Raw genomic sequence first — 15,607 nt, 5'->3', positions numbered from 1 at the left:
GGTAGCAGATCCGAGCTCCTATTTGGAGTAGTCTTATTATAACTCGATACTGCACTGAACAGAACGAAATGGTGAAACAAGATCATGTAGTCCATATAGTTGGTACATGAATGAGAACTCAGTACTATTATACAGGTTTCATCCTTGTGGAGTTACAAGTTACAGCTTGGCCATGGATTCAGAACCAATGAACCCGCCAAAAAAAATATGAAACAGACGAATCGAAAATGTATACAAACTAAATTAACCCGTAGAACCAGCCACTGATGGTCGATGATGATCAAAATCCGGACCGAGTTAATAGTAAGTGCTTATCAATTATCATCCACTCCCCTAGATTTTCTCTGACACAAGTATGGACTTCATGACATGTAGTTCATACGATATATGTTATTGTCCCATGTTGGTAGTATGGGATAATAATGTGAAGTATCCCACATTGATAGAATGGGATGCTGTCGTGGGGTATATATGTGCTTGGGTTTAGGGGTAAGTTCTCTTAAGGCACGTAACAATATAGCTCTGTTTTGCCCCCTGCCGACCACGTTTCCTTCTTGGATTAGCATTCATGCAAGAAAAAGCATTGGCAAGATCCTTATCCTCTTCATTTATCAGCGCACTTGCTGCACTAGGATTGGCAAGGAGGAGCTTTGCCACGAGATATCCTGCAATCGACCATGTCTGGAGCAGATGTGCCTGTTTGCCAATGAATCTTGCACTTTTGGTGTCGTAGTATTCAGGCCACATATCCCTTGATATCCGCTTCTCTGCAACCTCCACAGCTTTCACTGCAATCTCTGATCTATTCATCTTTATGCACGCCGCTGTGAGCTGTGACAGGTTTCTCAACCATGTCAGTGATATACGACCTTTCTCTATCCAATGAGAAGTACTATGGACGTTCCAAAGAAAATAGAAAGGGAAAATCAAGGGTCCACATAAACTGAATGAATGGTTGAATGGGTATGGTGAAAACAGATGAAACAATATTTGGCAACATTGCCATCAGTGAGGATGCTATCCATACAGTGACATTCTTAGCATACCTTGTTCAAATGGCCTGATCCCGTATATGAGGTGTGTTTTAAAAGAGTGCAAGGTGTAAAATTAAAAAAAATGAAAAATGAAAATATTAAAAATAATATTAATTAAAAACTACATACTTAAATTTTAAACTAAATGTTTTAAAAAACCTATTAGCTCAAATTAAAATGCACAAACGTAACACACAATGCATATGCAAAGTGAAAATGTAAAAATAAAATTAAACATAACATATAAAACATATCCAAGCACTCAACAATTTTAAGCACATAAAACTTTCAAGCTCTTTATTTCTTTTCCAATTGCATTACTCTGATTCTGCGAGCCACTTGTTATCAAGCCCCTTGAGGCAAGCCCAAAAAAGTCCATGCTAGAGTCTTAAATTCTTAAGATCTACACAAAAAACTGGTTTTATAATTTAGTTTTAGTTCCTTATCTTTTAAAAAATGTCCTATATTAGGAAGGATGAAATGAACAAAATTAACAAATGGGAGGTTTTCAGAGCACTGATGAGCAAGCAAAGCGCAAGGTGCACCAGGCACACCAGACACGCCTTTCTAAGGTGGGTGCACCTGGGCCTAGGCAAAATGCAAGCCTTGAAATGCGCCTTGCTTTTTGTGCCTAGGCGCACCTGAGCATGCCTTTTCAATCACATTGAGGATCATTGTTTAAATAGAATTGCAAGTCAGTTCCCCCTCAGTCCCTCCCAAAATACAGTCAAAACACATCCACCTCTTCCTCATGGAATGATGACTAAACCATTCAATGAGGTACAGTAAGAACCTTACTTTATGGCTAGCATTCCTTTTCTCCCAATTCCATTATTATGTATATTTGTGTTTTGTGTGTCTTGTGCATGCTAATCAAAGTTCACATTAGTGAATTTCAAAACAGTTCACTGACCTGCCAGAGCAAAGTTGGCCAAGAACCTGCATTGTGGTAGGACCAAGGCCTGCATCAAAATTGAGAAACAACTCAACAATGAAACATAATAATATGCTAAATTCAAAGAAATGGCATGACAATTACATGTCTGGATCACCTACCAACAAAATATGTTCCAACACCCTACCAACATCATCTGACATCATACATCTCATACATGATGGATTCCACTTTTATGGTGGGCCCCAGTTTCATAGTGAGATGTGCGGTGTCAGATCAAGTTGGTAGGGTGTTGGTAGGCAGGAGATCCTAACTTGACAATTAAAACCTTACAGCAGATGAGCAGAGGCCTTACGTGTTCTTAGGATCACATCCGGTGATAATCCTCCACTCCTGGTCTTCAAGAGCAGGATAACATATCTTGAATGGCATATTCCCCACCAAGTCTGTCCATTTGGCTTCAATGAGATCCAATATGGCATGTGATTGATCCACTGTTGCAAGACTGCTAACTATAGACCACAAATTCCCAAGTGCAAAAAAACGAAAATCCATGTGGGCTGGCTGCAGATTTCCAATTAAATAGCCTCCTTTATTGGGCATCCAATCCACCAGCCAAGGAGGAATTTGATCAGGATAGATGTTGAACTTGTTGATAGCATCATATGAATACTCTTCTGTTTTGTAGCGATAGATCTCATTCAGTTTTCTCATATCCACCCAATAGTACTCTCTGATATGGAATGATAATGTGACCAGACGATTGTTTAGTGCTCGGATCAGATCAGCTGACCCATCCTCTGGAGCAAGCATCTCTCGGGCACAAAGAAGTGTTGAATAAAATAATGCCTGCAAGATTTGTAACAAGGACACCAAGTCAGTAAAGTAAATGTGCACATACGAATGTTAAAGGGTCATAATTTAACAATGGATATGGCATTAGACAAAAAGGTGCATCTTTTGCCATTTCAAGCACTATGTAGCATTTTGTAGAAATTTTGACTCCTTTTATCTCGCAAAATTTACACCATGTAGAAATAATTCTATACCAAACTCTAAATCAATGAACCTAACCCTATTGGAAACATGGATTCTGAGGAAGCAGAAATTAAATCTCTATCAATGGGTGTTTGGATTGCCAAGCTATCTCATCTTTCATCATTGGCTATTTTGGGAAACTTGGTTAATGTCTTCCGACCACCAAAGCACTTTGAAACATGTTGTTCATGAGGAACAAAGTTTATCTTTTCAACTTTTCCTTTGGCCCAATGTGAAGTCAGCATCTTGCTCTACTGATATCACTTAACCCACTTAAAGTTCCCAACACTTTCCACATAGACGGGAAACCAGTTTCTGTGGCAAACTTAAAGTCACTATATGAATGCCAAATAGTCAGATTGAGTGTGGTATTGCCATAATGTATTGTTTTCCTCAGATTCAGTGGAACCTTCTTTTTTCTACCCTTGGATCCCAGATAGAAGTCAAATGGTTAGTTGATTACCGAAGTGAATCATAATCTTAACTTGCAACTTTTCAGCCTATTCTTGGCAGCCAACATATCTACTTCTTTAATGCCATAGTGCATTAACCTTAGTAAACCAGTTGTCTTTGCAAGTCCTTGGAAAAATTGAAAGTTCAGGTAAGATGGATACCTTGGGAAATAAATATGGTAGTGGATGCTCTTGTTAAGCAATAGCTCTATTCCTTCTTACTTCTTTTCTAATTGGAGGGGATTTGTTTTCTATATTTTGCGCATCAGTTTACATTCTCTCATCTAATATCCTGCCATTTATCTATAATACACACACACACACACATTATCTTCACAAAAAGTAATCTAAACAATATTCAGCCAAAAGTGGTTTTATTTCAAATTTATTCTCTGGAAAACTAGAAAGGATTGGATCAGGAATGAAGGAATGAAGTCATCCTACCAATGAGTAGCCACAATAGGTGATAAAATGAGAGAAAGTAGACTAAGATGTTTGCTCACATGCATAGAAGACCATCAACAACACCAGTTAGAAGAAATGATATGTTACAAGTAGAAGGGGCTAGAAGGGCCAGGGGTAGACCGAAAAGGACATGGGTAGATGTAGTAGAAGTGATTTAAGCACTAATAATTTAACAGAGGATATGGCTTCGAATAGAACAGATTGGCGAAACAGGATGCATGTAGCTGACTCCATATAGTTGGAATAAGGCATGGACAGCAATGATGATAATGATGACTATCATAACTTGCACTATGCTGTAATGCAACATCCAAAATATTTGAACAGAATTTTAGTCTTTCTTCAATGCCCTTTCAACCAATAGTAATAAGTCATCCCATTTTTTTTCTTTTTATTAATTTTAACTAGCTTCTGTCTTAATTAATTCAAAGTACAATGCATACAGAAATAATTTTATCCTAGTCATTATTCCTGAATACATGTGGAATATACAGTAAAGCCTGAACGCTTATTTTGGGGGTCAGGGAGTTGTTGAAAGGTAATTCTTTGATTGAGAATACTCTCATTAACTAGATGTATTATAAGACAAAGAAAATGGAATATGAAACAACCAATCAAGATGGCCATCAAGGAACATATAGGAAAAAAATAACAATATTACTTTTTCCTTCTGAAAAGAGAGGAACAATCTATATACCTGAATTTCCAGAGGATGGCCATGAATTCCCATGCGTCGGTCTACCATACAAGAACCATCAGTCACCAGTAATGTTGGGAACATATCAAAACCATCTGCAAGGCATAACCTCAAAATCATCTTAATTCCAGTCTGTACATCAACTCTCTCCTGAACTGAGAGATCTCCAGAGCATTTTCCATATGCTCGTAGTAGTATAATCCACCACAGTCCTGATATTGAAAATGTTATGTATACAGAAAGTCAGAGACCCATCAATCAAAGAGTATTAAAACATGCTAACCCTTTTATAGAGGAGATCTGATTTTGATTTACTTACCAGAATCAACTGGTGCAACACGGCCAATTGCTGCCTCTCCAAAATCAGGATCCAAAATGTCCTCAGTTGCAGAATCGTCACCCTCAAGTGGAACAGTGCGCACCTTGAAGCTGGCAGGCATCAGCCCTTGACCAGGACTATGGCAATCCATTGTTTTCTCCCAGCTCTGTCAAATTAAGGAGTGATACTAAATTTTAAATGCAAATTAACTTAGTTGTATCTTCTAAAACAAATGACCAAATTGGTATTGTTGATATGGCACTTCAAATCTGTAAAAAGATTTTTGTAACAAAAAAAAAAATCTTTAAAATATTCAAGGATTCTCAGGAAAATAAATTCCGTATTTTCCTACAAAAGTTGCAAGATTATCCAGGTAACATCCAAGATATGTCAAGGCATCAACTGTTCAATTCATGAGAAAATTTGCTTTATGCCTAGGCTAATTTGTGGAATGATGAAGCAGAGCATAGTTGGGGTATAATTCGAATTCCTTTTTGCTGTTTGTTGGGACATTTAGAAAGAAAAAGAATAAACCTTTTTCTAAAGAAAACATTGGTTGATTAGAAGAATAATAGCTGGCATTTTCTCTGTGATGTTGGAATGGCTGTGATTTCATCCAAAGTTTGGTACTGCTGTTTTCTATTTTCTTTTGAATTGGTGACTTCCCATCACTTTTTATTTGCACTCCTTTTATTTTAATGAAAGTGCGATTAACTATAAAAAATGTCAAAGTTGTTAGGAGAATATCAATTGCATGGGCTTGATAAAATCTGGAAAAATGTTTGAAGGATGGGTTAGGGCTATGGTCCATGTATGATAATGAGAGGTGCTGAAATGGTGAAATCCAGCTAAATATCTGAAGGTAATCACTTCCATGTTTAAAGTACAGCAGTGGTTGATGACATTATTCTGACCTTGTCAGATAAACCTGAAAAAATCCATAAAAGATCCTGCAAATGGCCAACTCCAGTTTTCTCTTTTAATTTGGAGAAAGAAAGAACTACTTTATTAGCAAAAGCAGATGGCTTGATGCAGATTTGTAGCAGGGGTTACATCCTACCGATACAAATAACATGTGCTTTGACTGAGAGATTCATGCAACTCTGGAAGAAAACAACTGAGAGATCATTTTGATGCTGAATTAATGTATTATAGGTTAAACATGAAAGAATGAAATTGAAATGGATACGTGGGACAGGAAACCTTGACAGTAACTCCGCCATGTTAGCCCAAGTGTGGGGGGGAGTAAAAGATGATAGTATGGCATGTTCATTGCTTTCAACTTGTACCTGAAAGATTCAAAAATAAGAAGGGAAGTGCTAATGTTGCTATTACTTCAGATGTCACTACTAGCTCTAGGACTAGATCCACTTATTTGGAGCCATTGGTTGCTATTAGAGATACTTTGACTCAGTTGGAGAATGAAGTTGGAATTACCAGATCATCTCAGTCCACCACCCTGGCTCCAACTCCTACTTCAGCATTTATTCACTCAGGTACAACTGTATAAGGGCTACTGCTTATCATGCTTTAGCTCTAGGTAGCACTATCGCTTTTGGATTGTAGATTCGGGTGCCTCTGACCATATGATTAGTTTATCCTCTTTGTTCACCTCTTATTGGTTGTCTTCTCATAGAGACAAACCCTCTATTTCTGTTGGATTATTGTCCCTATTTTTGGCAAGGCAGATATTAGGATGTCTAATGCCATCACTCTTTCTTCAGTGCTTAATGTTCCCAAACTTGGTACTAATCTCCTTTCTGTTAATAGTCTTACTAAAACATAGAATTGTTTATTAACCTTCTTTCTTGATCATTGTGTTTTCTAGGATATGGTGACAAAAAAAGTAATTGGGATTGGTAGTAAGGCAAATGGAATCTACCTGCTAGATCATCCACCTATGAATAATAAAGAAATTAGTAATCTTGTATCTCAGTCAGCGAGTCAGATTATTTTTTGGCATAATTGATTGGGTCATTTGTCTTTTGGGTCTTTAAGAGTTCTTTTTCCTATTGTATTTGCATCAATTCAAGTGTCCAATTTGAAGTGTGCAAGTTATGAACTTGCAAAACATTGTAGATCAACTTATTCTCCGAGTAATAAAAAAAAAAAAAAACATTGTTCCATGTAAAATTGTTCATACTAATATCTGGGGGCCTTATCATACTGCTGCTAGGGGGGTATAAGTACTTATTACTTGTTGATGATTATTCTCATTTTCTTAGGTTTATCTTATACGCTCTTAGGATGAGGTTCCCATATTGACTTGTTTTTTCCATCAAATGGTTCCTTGCACAGTTTGGCATTAGGATCAAAATATTCCAATCTAACAATGCCAAGGAATACTTTACTAAACCCTTGACTTCGTATTTTTTCAAGTATGGGATTATCCATCATCAAAGTACATGTCCTCATACCCCCTGGAAGAATGGAGTTTTGAGAGGAAGAACAAACACATCCTTGAAGTTGAAAGGGGTATTATGCTGACTTTAAATGTCAATGTACATTTTTGGGTGGATGCAATTCAATTGCTGTTTATCTTATCAACGAATTTCCTTCTCGGGTTCTAGATATGAAAACTCCTTTTTTCTCTTGTACCCTAACATGGATTTATTCTCTATTCCTCTTAGGCCCCATTCATTTGGCGATAAGTTACTAGGGTAAATGCATTTGCCTAGGTAAGTGTTACCTAGGAAAATGTTACCCGGCAAGTACATTTACCCATGTTCATTTGCTAGATGGGTGAGCGAATTTCCTAAAGGATCCCTATTTTTTTGGAAAAAGCATTTAGTCCTACACAATTTGGCTAATTTCTCCCTCCATGGGTGAATAATTTACCCACCTCCCAAGTGGGTAAAACTTTCACAAGCAAGTTGCCAAAAACTTATCCATGGGAAAGTTTTGTTTCCATGGGACGCACACTTCACTGGTAAAAGAACATGGGAAAGTCAACTTTACCTCCCAAACAAACAAGGCCTTAGGGTGTTCGGGTGTACTTGTTTTGTTTAAACTTTGAGACCTCATTGTACTAAGTTTGATCCTAAGGATGCCAAATGCATTTTTCTTAGTTATGTATAAAATCAAAAGGGGTATTGTTGCTATTATCTTTCATCTGGTTCTCGTTTTGTCTCTATGGCACTTTCTTTGAAGATATTCCTTATTATTCTGGCGTTTCTTCTTAGGGAGAGAATGGTGAAAGGGTTATTTTTTTCTCTAAATGTTCCCTTGCCTATTCCAATCATTGAACGGGAGGGTGGAGCAAAGGAATTTTAGAAGTGTGAGGAGTTTCAAGTATTTTAGAGATATAGGTGGAAACAAGTTGATTATGGTCCTCATTAGAGGTGTAAACGGATCGAATTCGAAGCGAATCAAGATATATCCGAATTCGAATTCGATTGCATAAATAAAGATTCAAATTCGATTCGAAATCCGTTGAATATCTAAAATCAGTAACTGAATTCGAATTCGAGTGAATAATCGAATATTCGACCGATTCGAATTCAACTGTTTAGGTTTGGCATAAAACATAAAAATCTAATTCTAATAAAAATAAAGAAATTGGGGATAAATGAAAGATGAGGACATCTCGTTGCTCCAAACCCAAAAAACAAGCTACCTATTTCTGTTTGTGAATTAAAATACAAAAATATTACTTTAGAATCAAAATATGGTAGCTACAATTTTGACAAAACTGAATCTAAATTCGACAACCATTCCCATAGTAAAGATTAAGCAAAAGAAGAAATGAAAAAAGCTACAAACACTAGAAAATTTATAGAGGATGAAGCAAAAAAAAAAAAAAAAAAACAAGTCAGAATCTGGCCTTAGTTGATCGGTTGATCTACCATTGCTGCTAATGCTCCTTGTCACCGTCGGCAACAATCGCATCTTAGACAAAAACGACCTCAATGTCGACATCATCTTTGTTGAAAATCTGCTAATAATATTTGTGAAGAATGTTGCAGCAGCAGAGGTTTCTCCAAGTTGTTCATTCACCATTTTGCTTGTGCAAAGATATTAGCACTAAACTTTGTGAATGAATGTTGCAGCGGCAAGATTTCTCAACTTCGGTTGCCATTTTGGCTCTTCAAAAAATACACAGAGGAGAAGTATAGAAGAAGGCAATGATGAGGGTTAGGGACTTTCGCTTGGGTTTAGAGTTGGATTTTCAAATTTCAAATGAGAAAGGAGATTTCTTGGACAATTCGTTGATATTTTGGGGAAGGGGATTTGTTGGAGGATTGGACAACTCGCTGATTTTTTGGGGAAGGAGATTTGTTGGAGGATGCGCTAGATTTTTTAATGGCAGAGAAGATTTGTTGGAATGTGTGTAGGAAAAAATTATTTTACCTTTATACCCTTGAACTATTAAAGAAACATAGATACAATAGGGTTATGCATGTAAATTTATATAATATATTAATATATGTAATTACAATCGGTTCGGATATATATCGGATCGAATCAAGTCAAATTCGAATTCGATCCGATTAAATAATCGGTATGAAAATTAAATTCGAATTCGACTGTTTATTTGATTCGAATATCCGAATTCGATTCGTTTAAGTCGAATCTCGAATTCGGAATCGAATTTCCGGATACCGTTTACAGGCCTAGTCCTCATGATGTGTCTAGGCCAGCTCTTTTCTCTTTTGAGATGCCTAATCCACATACTTTGCTTCTTTGCCTATTGCTATCACTTCATTACCCACTCCTTCTAATGACCTTACTATTTTACCTTATGACTCCTCACATGCATAAATTGAGCCTCCTTTTCCTCCAAGTGATCTTGATCTTCCTATTACTGTACGGAAAGGGAAGCGTAGTTGTACTACATCTACTACCCATTGTATTTCACAGTTTCTTTTGTTATGATCTTTTTTCATCACCCTATAAATCCTATTTAGCATTTGTTTCTGCCATCCCCATCCCCCAAAACATGCAAGAAGCTCTTTTAGTGCCTGAGTGGAATGATACAATGAAGGCAAAGATAGATGCTCTCACTAAGAATTAGGCTTGGGAATTGGTAGACAAGTCAAAGAGTAAGAAACTTGTTAGATGTAGACGGGTGCTTACTGTGAAGTACAATGCAAATGATTCAATTGAAGGGTATAAGGCTAAACTAAACTAGTAGCCAAGATGAACACCATCAAGGTACTATTGTCTCTTGTTGCTAGTTTTTAATGGCCACTATTTCAAATGGATGTCAAGAATGCATTTCTATATGGAGATTTCAAGGAAAGTCTATATGGAGTTGCCTCTTGATTTTTGTGGTGCAAAGGTAGGGAAAAAGATACATCATTTAAAGAAAATATTATATGGTTTAAAATAGTCTCCAAGAGCGTGGTTTACTTGCTATGGAGAAGTTTGACTTGATTATGTGCAAGCTAAAACTAATCATACTCTCTTTATTAAGAGAGGTGGATCATCATTGACTCTTTTTGTGGTTTATGTTGATGATATTGTCATTACAAGCAATAATATTGCTAAGATTGAGTCTCTTAAGCAGTTCAACAAAGAATTTGAAGTGAAAGACTTAGGGGGTCTATGGTATTTCTTGGGAATTGAGGTGGCCCAATCTAAAGTATGTTCTTGATCTCCTAAAGGAAACTAGGAAGCTTGGTGTTAAACCTTCTAATACACATTGAGTTGAATCATAAGATAAGTGCAGAGGGTGGTGAGCTTCTCGAAGACAAAGCTATGTATCAATAGCTTGTAGGGAAGCTTCTCTTTCTTTGATTGAGTTGCCCTGAGATTTCCTATGGTGTCAATATTGTTAGTCAGTATCCTCTTGTGGTTGAGAGGATACTTGCTTACTTGAAGAGGTGTCCAGGCAAAGGTATACTTTATGAAGATAGAAGTGCACACTAATGTTGATTGGGCCAGATGTGTTGATGATAGGCGACCCACTTCAGGGTATTCACTTTTGTAGGAGGAAATCTTATTTCATGGAAGAGTAGAAACAAAATGTTCTTGCTTGTTCTATTCCCAACTGGAGGGGGAGTGTAGAGATGCAGTGGACAATTCATAGATATTTCTGTCTTTTTTTCTTATGCTTATATTGTTGTTATTATATGTTTTATCATTGTTTAGGGTAGAATATTTTGATCATTATACTTGTTTTGTTTTTGTACTCATATAAATAGCAATCTAATGGGGCGGCAAAATAGATTCTTTTTTCTACTCCCTTTCTCTCATTCCTCTTGTCTTTCTTCTACTTTCTCTCTACTTTTCTTCTTCTTTCATCACCTGTTTATTTTATAAATAAAAGCTGTTTACACTTGGTTTGACAAGTCAACTAACAGTAAGGATCCCAAGTCCATGAGCCTTAGCTTAGTAGGTAAAAGCTAACCCTACTTTGCAAATTAACCCAAGATATTGTCTGGATTAGAATGGTTGTGAAAATAATATTGAGTTTTTGCTCATTGTTGTGGGGAACAATTGATGTTCAGAAACATGTAGAAGAAAATTGAAATTGATGAAGATATTTCAAATTGAAATTAAGAAGGCTAAATGGCTCACCAGTAACTTAGCAGTTTTTGTTAAATGGGAAAGGAGATTGGCCAATGGACTGGCTGACCCTCCAGCTAAACAAAGGGTTTATAGGGATCATTTATTTTGGGCTCAAATGTAACTTGTACTTTTTCTAGTTTTCTGTCTTTTGGATTAGGTGAATCTCACACCTCTCCCTGGGCTGTTTGTACTGTTATATATTCTGTTTCTAATAAAATTACTTATAAAAAAAAGGACTGCTTTGGAGACATCAATAAGGACTAATGGTTTTCTAAGTCAGAGAATTCATTCATATAAAATAGACAGGCAATTATTACAAGGTGAATTCTTTGACTATAGACATGAAAGATGACCTCTGCTAAGGGAAAACTAGTGGTAAAACAAAGGGATCTTGCTCATGGCATTTGCAGAAACTGACTCTAAGATTGGCTCTAGAAGTGGTTCTCCAATTCCAATCTTAATCTCAGTCAACCCGGATTTATCATCTATAAGAGCCAGGCTATATTTCCATTACTGTCAATCTAAAATGAGCTGATTGCCGTTACAGGCACACCCTCTTCCTTTAACAGGAAGGGCAGCAGACACCTTCAGCCTACACTTATTCAGTATGATATTCTCACAAGATATAAAAGAAATACAAAGGAGAGGGAGTTAGTTGATGCAATGCAACTCCTCTTCCCATTGTGGAGAATGAGGAACAAAAGGGAGACTATTAAGAATTTCGCAATTGAAAAGGTGGATGTTAAGAGAAATAGACATAGGCAGTCAAAAACCAAAGAGGTAGCCAAAGAATTGAACTCGGTAAAAATTACAAACTTCTTACGGTACCAACTCTGAAAAGTTAATCATGTAAAACGAGGATTTTCTTCTTTCTGCCCTTGAGTAGTAGGACTAACACTGTCATTTTCAGAAAATATCAAGGAGAACTAAATTCTTTTTTTATGCTCATTACTTCCTTCATAGTTTCTGAGGTTTGTAGTCATGGTCTGGATGTAGAGCATGTGAACATTTTGTCTGTTGGTTATTTTTGGTCTAGGAGGGACTCTACAATGTTGAAGAGTTTGTATGTTGGGGTTTTTTTATTGTCTCTGTTGCTATTGGAGGAATGTTTTGTTTTCTGACACAAAGGTCAGGTTTCATGTATCGGAATACCATTGGTGGCACACCTAAGTTACATGAAAGGTTACTACAGGCATCTCTGGGTTTTGGTTGTTGTGGAATTCGTACTTGGTGTTCAGTGATCCTTCTTTTCTTTATTATTTCTTTCTTCTTGAATAAAAACACAAGATGCATGGCCATTGATCTAGACCATCCAAATGTGGGTCCACCTTTTGGATTACAATGACAAAAAATCATAAACTACTCATAACATTATCCTTGTGGAGATCTTATTTTGCATAGTTAGAACTCTTTCCAAACAGTATGGAGTCTGATCTATGTCAAGGATGCAACTAGCCATTTTATTATCTGCAGTTTACTCTAAATACATAATTTTGTCCAGGCAGACCTACCGGTGCAGGCCATTCCCCAATCCAAGGGTTGGTATAGCATTTTAGTGATCTGGATTCATGATTATATACCACAATTATGAATTGTCACATGTAGGTAAGTGGAGAAGACTGAATAGGGAAAATGTACATGACAATGTTGTTATAAAAAGAGGCCAATGACATTAGCATTGCATGATAAATACTCTCAGAGTGATCAGTAGAACTGTAGAAGTCAAGGATTTACAATATTCTTGTGTACTTCCTGTGAATGAAGAGGACCTCAATAGGGAAAATTACCACAGGAAGTTTCAAAAATGTAAAAGAAAGAAAATTTATACCAATATAAAAATCATAATCTTAAACAGAGAAACTGCCAGAAGTAAAGAGTATTTTGGTTGGATAGTTTACCTGTAATTGAAGTGTATGAAGGATGAAGTTACGGACAATGTCATACTCTCCCTTCAAAAGAAATGCTATTCCAGAAGGTATGAAATCACGGATAAAGACCTGATCATAGTTCAGTACATTGGAATCGGTTGGGTCCTTGGCAGCAATTGTTCCAATGGGACTACCACAGTAATAGACTACAGATTCACGTAGAAGATTCCATGCCTCATCCTCAAGAGAATCTATGCCAACTTTATGCAAGCTATCTTTGACCTTTTCAACTGAAGCTAATTTACCATTGGAACCAGAACTTTCACTTTCATGTTTTGATTGTTGAACCTCTTCAAACTCTAGAACATTGGGAACATTCATAACACTATTGAGTGGGTTAGGTTTCTGAACTGCATCCAATAGCCAGTTCACATTTCCATCCTTTGCAGTTAACTCACCAGTACTTTCTGTACGTTGGCATTGGCAATTCACAGACATTGATTGAGAAAATACAATATTTCCATGGGAAACATGCCCTATACCATGGACAGTGGAGATCTTTGGGTGATTTTGTAGCACCATTGAACAATTTAGCAATTGCATATACACTGAAACCCTTCTCTTTCTACGCCTTACATGGGATCTAGAGAGAAAACTTGAGTCTAGTTTTCTATTACATGTATCAGGGAATAAAGATTTGGGTATAGCTCCTGAAAAAACTTGCAAGGACGCTTCTGAAGTGCTAGGCAACACAAGCGACATTTTAATATGTTGTTTGTCCAAATATCCTCCCCTTCCAAATGACTCCAAGGCTTCAGATGCCTAAGAAAAATGCTTCGAGTCAAAATAAAGAGAAAATATAAACCACCAAAAGTGTACTTCAAAGAGCATACTAAATTATTCAAACTTATATTGATAAAGAGAAACCCAATACTACAGCAGAACCAAATTTTTATTGCACTGACAAAAATTTAGTATTACCCAAAAAAAAAAGAAATAAATCAACAGAAGGCAACTCAGGAGACGTGATCAAGCCAAAGTATATGATTTTTAATCTCAACAGACATTATAGTAAGAGAAATTTCAGACAAACAAGAAGGACAGCGTCTACATGAAAAATCCGAAAACCACAAACAGTTTATCATAAAGAAAAGAGCCTCTAAAAGAAGATTCAGGTTCAAAATATCTGGACTAAGTCGCATCGGCTAATCATCAACGACACCTATGCATCAGTTTACTAGAGCTATATTTTATAGGCTGGAGACATGTAGTTGCAGGCTTGCAGCAAAAAGAAAAGAAAAAAAAATGTTGACACAAGAGAAGAAAACCAAGTTCTACTTAATGATGTTAACAGAGAGAACAGGGCATACAGGACCAGTATTAATCAATACCAACATTCATTGTTTACCAAAAACAGACACTAATAAATTTAACCTACTGTCCATCCAGCAAGTTCAACAACTCTTAACTAGGCCTTCTGCTATGTCAGATTCTACAACAACAAAAATAACAGAAACCATTTTCTGAACACAGACATCAAATTACAGTGAAAGCTGAGAAATGAAAGAAACTCATCCTCAGCTCTTACCGACTGCAATCCAATCCGACGAATTCGATCCAGAAATGAGAAACAGATCGGAAACTTGGGTTCTCTTAAGCGTCTTCAACCACAGAAAAAATGCTGAAAGCATGAAGAAACCCCACCACTTGTTCAATGATAGAAAAAAACGAAATTTGAGAAAAAAACGAAGATTTGCAGCCAGAAAATGCCGGGAAAGAAATTTGAGAAGACCGTTTTGATCGTTTTGACAGGTGTTCTGCTTCCGCGTGTGGCAAACGGAACTCCAAAACTTCCAGTCCAAGCCTTTGCTTTTCAATTTTGAAGAGTAATGCTAAGCGTACAAATTTTATTTTTTCTGTACGATTTACTAATCACCAAATACCACTCATTTTGAACATTGTGTCATTTTCGGGTGGGTCTATAAACAGCTGCGTTCCATACACACACAGTATTCCAAATGTACGGTAAAAGGTTTTTCCAAAAAATGTACGATAGTCATTTTGCTAGAAAGCAATTTTGTATAATTGCTTTTGTGTAAATTTCACTGTCCAACAAATTTGTATAAATTTATTTACTAGAAAGCAATTTGATATTGATACCACGTCGACCCACTAATCCAAACTCCAAATAAATGGATACCGTAATCTATCTGAAATTGCAGAGTTCATTGGATTTTCCAAACAATGTCCCACCTCTAAATCTAATGGTTTTGCTCATGGCCCGAGGTTTTGGACTTTGGAGGGTCTGGTCACTGGTCGGACTGCC

The 15,607-nt window shown here is 36.7% G+C and overlaps 1 protein-coding gene across 2 annotated transcripts; it reads right to left on the bottom strand.

Moving 5' to 3' along the window:
* Nucleotides 1-69: 69 nt before the first annotated feature.
* Nucleotides 70-15,224, bottom strand: LOC104586923 (neutral/alkaline invertase 3, chloroplastic-like). Of its 2 annotated transcripts, none has more exons than XM_010244318.3 (7): nucleotides 14,870-15,224; nucleotides 13,312-14,103; nucleotides 4,901-5,066; nucleotides 4,582-4,793; nucleotides 2,285-2,778; nucleotides 1,948-1,996; nucleotides 70-831 (listed from the first exon to the last, which is right to left on the bottom strand). In XM_010244318.3, the coding sequence occupies exons 2-7, from the start codon at nucleotides 14,041-14,043 to the stop codon at nucleotides 484-486; spliced, it is 2,001 nt and encodes a 666-aa protein (XP_010242620.1). In that variant the 5' UTR covers nucleotides 14,044-14,103; nucleotides 14,870-15,224; the 3' UTR covers nucleotides 70-483. The 2 variants fall into 2 exon arrangements, with proteins under 2 accessions (XP_010242620.1, XP_088754309.1); XM_088898183.1 differs by having other exon boundaries at nucleotides 666-892; nucleotides 14,870-15,157.
* Between the last annotated feature and the right edge of the window lie 383 nt (nucleotides 15,225-15,607).

This window comes from Nelumbo nucifera, chromosome 2 (assembly GCF_055504915.1).
Source record: "Nelumbo nucifera cultivar China Antique chromosome 2, China Antique-T2T, whole genome shotgun sequence".
In the NCBI taxonomy this organism is placed as follows: domain Eukaryota; kingdom Viridiplantae; phylum Streptophyta; class Magnoliopsida; order Proteales; family Nelumbonaceae; genus Nelumbo; species Nelumbo nucifera.
This window is presented reverse-complemented; position numbering and strand designations above follow the sequence as displayed.

Bases quoted from the DNA above. Each gene is read 5' to 3' on its own strand.
- LOC104586923 (XM_010244318.3), bottom strand. From the start codon at position 14,043: ATGTCGCTTGTGTTGCCTAGCACTTCAGAAGCGTCCTTGCAAGTTTTT. The intron at 2,779-4,581 runs GTATATAGATTG...CAAATCTTGCAG, and splicing joins GCCATCCTCTGGAAATTCAG to GCATTATTTTATTCAACACT. The intron at 832-1,947 runs GTCAGTGAACTG...AACCTGTCACAG, and splicing joins GGCCAACTTTGCTCTGGCAG to CTCACAGCGGCGTGCATAAA.